This window comes from Grammomys surdaster, unplaced genomic scaffold, assembly GCF_004785775.1.
Source record: "Grammomys surdaster isolate TR1022 unplaced genomic scaffold, NIH_TR_1.0 1149, whole genome shotgun sequence".
In the NCBI taxonomy this organism is placed as follows: domain Eukaryota; kingdom Metazoa; phylum Chordata; class Mammalia; order Rodentia; family Muridae; genus Grammomys; species Grammomys surdaster.
Genome location: NW_021605568.1, coordinates 695728 through 699060, shown reverse-complemented (window position 1 = coordinate 699060; position 3333 = coordinate 695728). Strand labels below are relative to the sequence as shown.

At 48.1% G+C, this 3333-nt stretch overlaps 1 protein-coding gene across 1 annotated transcript in view; it reads left to right on the top strand.

Annotated features, from left to right (window-relative positions):
• Window positions 1-3333, top strand: part of Notch3 (notch receptor 3) — a 44733-nt gene that overhangs the window by 10137 nt on the left and 31263 nt on the right. Inside the window, exons 9-12 of the mRNA XM_028783527.1 lie at window positions 797-910; window positions 1386-1499; window positions 1844-2077; window positions 2195-2305. Of these exons, the coding sequence (XP_028639360.1) occupies window positions 797-910; window positions 1386-1499; window positions 1844-2077; window positions 2195-2305 (573 nt within the window). The remainder of the gene's footprint in view (window positions 1-796; window positions 911-1385; window positions 1500-1843; window positions 2078-2194; window positions 2306-3333) is intronic.

Below are 3333 nucleotides of genomic sequence, written 5' to 3'. Positions count from 1 at the left end.
ATAAAATAAAATAAAATAAAATAAAATAAAATAAAATAAAATAAAATGGGCTGGGAGATAGCTTAGTGGTTAAGAGTACTTCCTGCTTTCTAGAGGATTGAGTTTGGTTCCCAGCATCCAACAACTGTCTCTAGCTCCAGCTCCAGGAGATCTACCACTCTCTTTTGGCCTCTGAGGATACCCATGTGTTTAGGACACACACACACACACACACACACACACACACACACGGAAACTCATTGTGTAGATCAGGCTGTCCTTGAACTCACAGAGACTCACCTTCCTCTGTTTCCCAAATACTGAATTGAATTGCATGTGCCACTGGGCCGAGTCCACTTTATCCATGAGGGTTCAGATTGAGGCAGCAAGTATCCTTTTCTGAGCCACCTTGCTGGCCCAAGACTGGGTTTAAAGTGGAGCTTCCTGGCTGGAGAAAGGGAATTATGTGTGATTAGGATGAAAGCTTGTAACCCTTGATAAGGTAGGTGCAGGCCAGGGCCAGAGCAGAATTTTACCAGATAATATCAGAGGGGAGCTTCATAGACCTTAGTCCATGTGAGGCCACATCTGGGTAAGGGTCCACCTTGTCTGAAACTAAATCTAAGCCTGAATGTGTTCATGCATGCCTATTATCCCAGTACTTGAGCAGCTGAGGCAGGAGGATCATTAGTTTTAGGCCAGCCCAAAGTCCGAAGCAAGAATTTATCTCAACAAACCCACAACAAAATCAAAGCCCCGAAACAGTGAAGAGGCCTCCTGAGGGAACTTTCAGCACCCTCATCTCATCCCTTTCCAGGCTTCACAGGGACCTACTGTGAGGTGGACATCGATGAGTGTCAGAGCAGCCCGTGTGTCAACGGTGGTGTCTGCAAGGATAGAGTCAATGGCTTCAGCTGCACCTGCCCATCAGGTGAGGACCCAGGGATGGGGAGCCTGGCATGTCAGGTTGTGACAATGTTGAACTTTAAAAAGACAGTAATTGGCTGGGTGGTGGCGGCGCACACCTTTAATCCCAGCACTTGGGAGGCAGAGGCAGGTGGATTTCTGAGTTCGGGGCCAGCCTGGTCTACAGAGTGAGTTCCAGGACAGCCAGGGATACACAGAGAAACCCTGTCTCGAAAAAAAAAAAAAAAGACAGTAATTAGTTAGTTACTTACTTCTTTTGTGTATGTGGGTTCTCTCCTTCCACTATGTCATGTACATCTTGGGAATTGAACTCAGTGGTCAAGCTTAGCTGGCAAGCACCTTTATCTTCTGAGCCATCTCTCTAGGCTAGTCTGTATTGAAATTGATTTAAAACAAGGCCAAGGGGGTTTCCCATTCAAACAAGTCAGGTTACCTGCTTTAACTATTTGAATCACCTTTCATCCACTTCTCACTTCCAGGATTCAGTGGGTCCACATGTCAGCTGGATGTAGATGAATGTGCAAGCACCCCCTGCCGGAATGGTGCCAAGTGTGTGGACCAGCCTGATGGCTATGAGTGTCGCTGTGCAGAGGGTGAGGGTGGACCATGAGCCAGAAGGTGGGCTGGTGGGCCGATGGGCATCAAGAACCAATAGCACATTTGGCTTGGGGATAGCCTCAGAGCCAGCTTCCAGCGAGGCCAGGGCAGGTCCGGCCACACTTGAGTGTGAACCTGATGATGGTGGTAGGCACAGGTCTTGGCAAGATTCAGGGTGCAGCTGGCAGTGGGATTTAAAGTGGGAGGTTCTGGGCCAGGGGCAGAGCTTGGAGCTGGGCGGAATGGAAGGGAGTAGGGGTGAGGCCTAAGAGCTGAGCTAGACTTGGGCTGAGATTGTAGCCATGGACAAGAGGCAGATCCTGACCTCCCGTTCTTGCAGGCTTTGAGGGCACTCTGTGTGAGCGAAACGTGGACGACTGTTCTCCGGATCCCTGCCACCATGGGCGCTGTGTGGATGGCATTGCTAGCTTCTCGTGTGCTTGTGCCCCAGGCTACACGGGCATACGCTGTGAGAGCCAGGTGGATGAGTGCCGCAGTCAGCCCTGCCGATATGGGGGCAAATGTCTAGACTTGGTAGACAAGTACCTCTGCCGCTGTCCTCCGGGAACCACAGGTGGGGGCTGGGGCTGGGCTGTGACAGTGTGTGAGGGTGTGTGGGTGTCCGTGATGAGTTTGCAAGTGGTGCTTGACGATAGCAGCTACTCCTGCCATACTTCCTCCTTCCCTGTAGGTGTGAACTGTGAAGTCAACATTGATGACTGTGCCAGCAACCCCTGTACCTTTGGAGTTTGCCGTGATGGCATCAACCGCTATGATTGTGTCTGTCAGCCTGGATTCACAGGTGGGTAGATGGCTGCCATGGAGTGGAGGGCCTTGTAAGATAGGGATTAAGCCACAAATCTCTTGGGTGCCGTCACTTTATTTAAAAAAAAAAATATTAGAATTTATTTACTTTGTGTACATCTGGAGGTCAGAGGACAACTGGGTGGAGTCAGTTCTCTGCTTCTACCGTATAGACCCCAGTTGTCAGGCTTGGTGGCAAGCACTTTTCCCAGTGGACCACTTAAGTCCCCTTCTCCCTTTATCAAGGTTATCCCCAATACTCACAAGGCAAAGGCAGGAGGATTAGTGCAAGTTTGAAGCTAGCCTGAGCATCACAGTGAGCACTAGGCCAGCCAGGGCTGCATAGCCAAATCATGTTTCAAAATAAAACAACATGTAGAGAGGGCTGGAGAGATGGCTCGGCAGGTTCAAGCACTCGCTGCTCTTGTAGAGGACTCGTGTTTAGTTCCGAGAATCAACATGTTAGCTCACAACTGCATGTTTTTGTTTTTTAAATAATATAAAAAAATAAAGTAAGATAAAACAAAAATAAATAAATAACACATCAGAAATGGACAAAACAAAACAAAACAAAACAAAACCAGGAGGGAAAAGAGCCCAGGAGAAGACACAAGAATCAGAAACTCACTCATCCACAAACTCAGGAGTTCCACAGAAACACCTAACTGAGAACTATAATGTACAGGCAGAGGACCTGGGGTGGACCTGTGTAGGTTCAGTCTTGGTGAGTTCATCTGAGCTTTGATAACGCTGATTTAGAGGGCCTTATTTTATGATTTCCTTCATCCCTTTTGGCTCCTAGTCTCCTGCCTTGTCTTCCGCAGGGGAGGGATTTGAAGGAGACACCCCTTAGTGTTTCAAAATCTCTCACTCTCTGCATACAGTCTAGGTGTGGGCCTCTGTATTTGTTCCCATCAGCTGCAGGAGGAAGCTTCTTATTACATGATGGCTGAACTGTGATAATGTAATGATGATGTAATGATGATGTAATGTGATGATGTAATGTGATGATGTAATGTGATGATG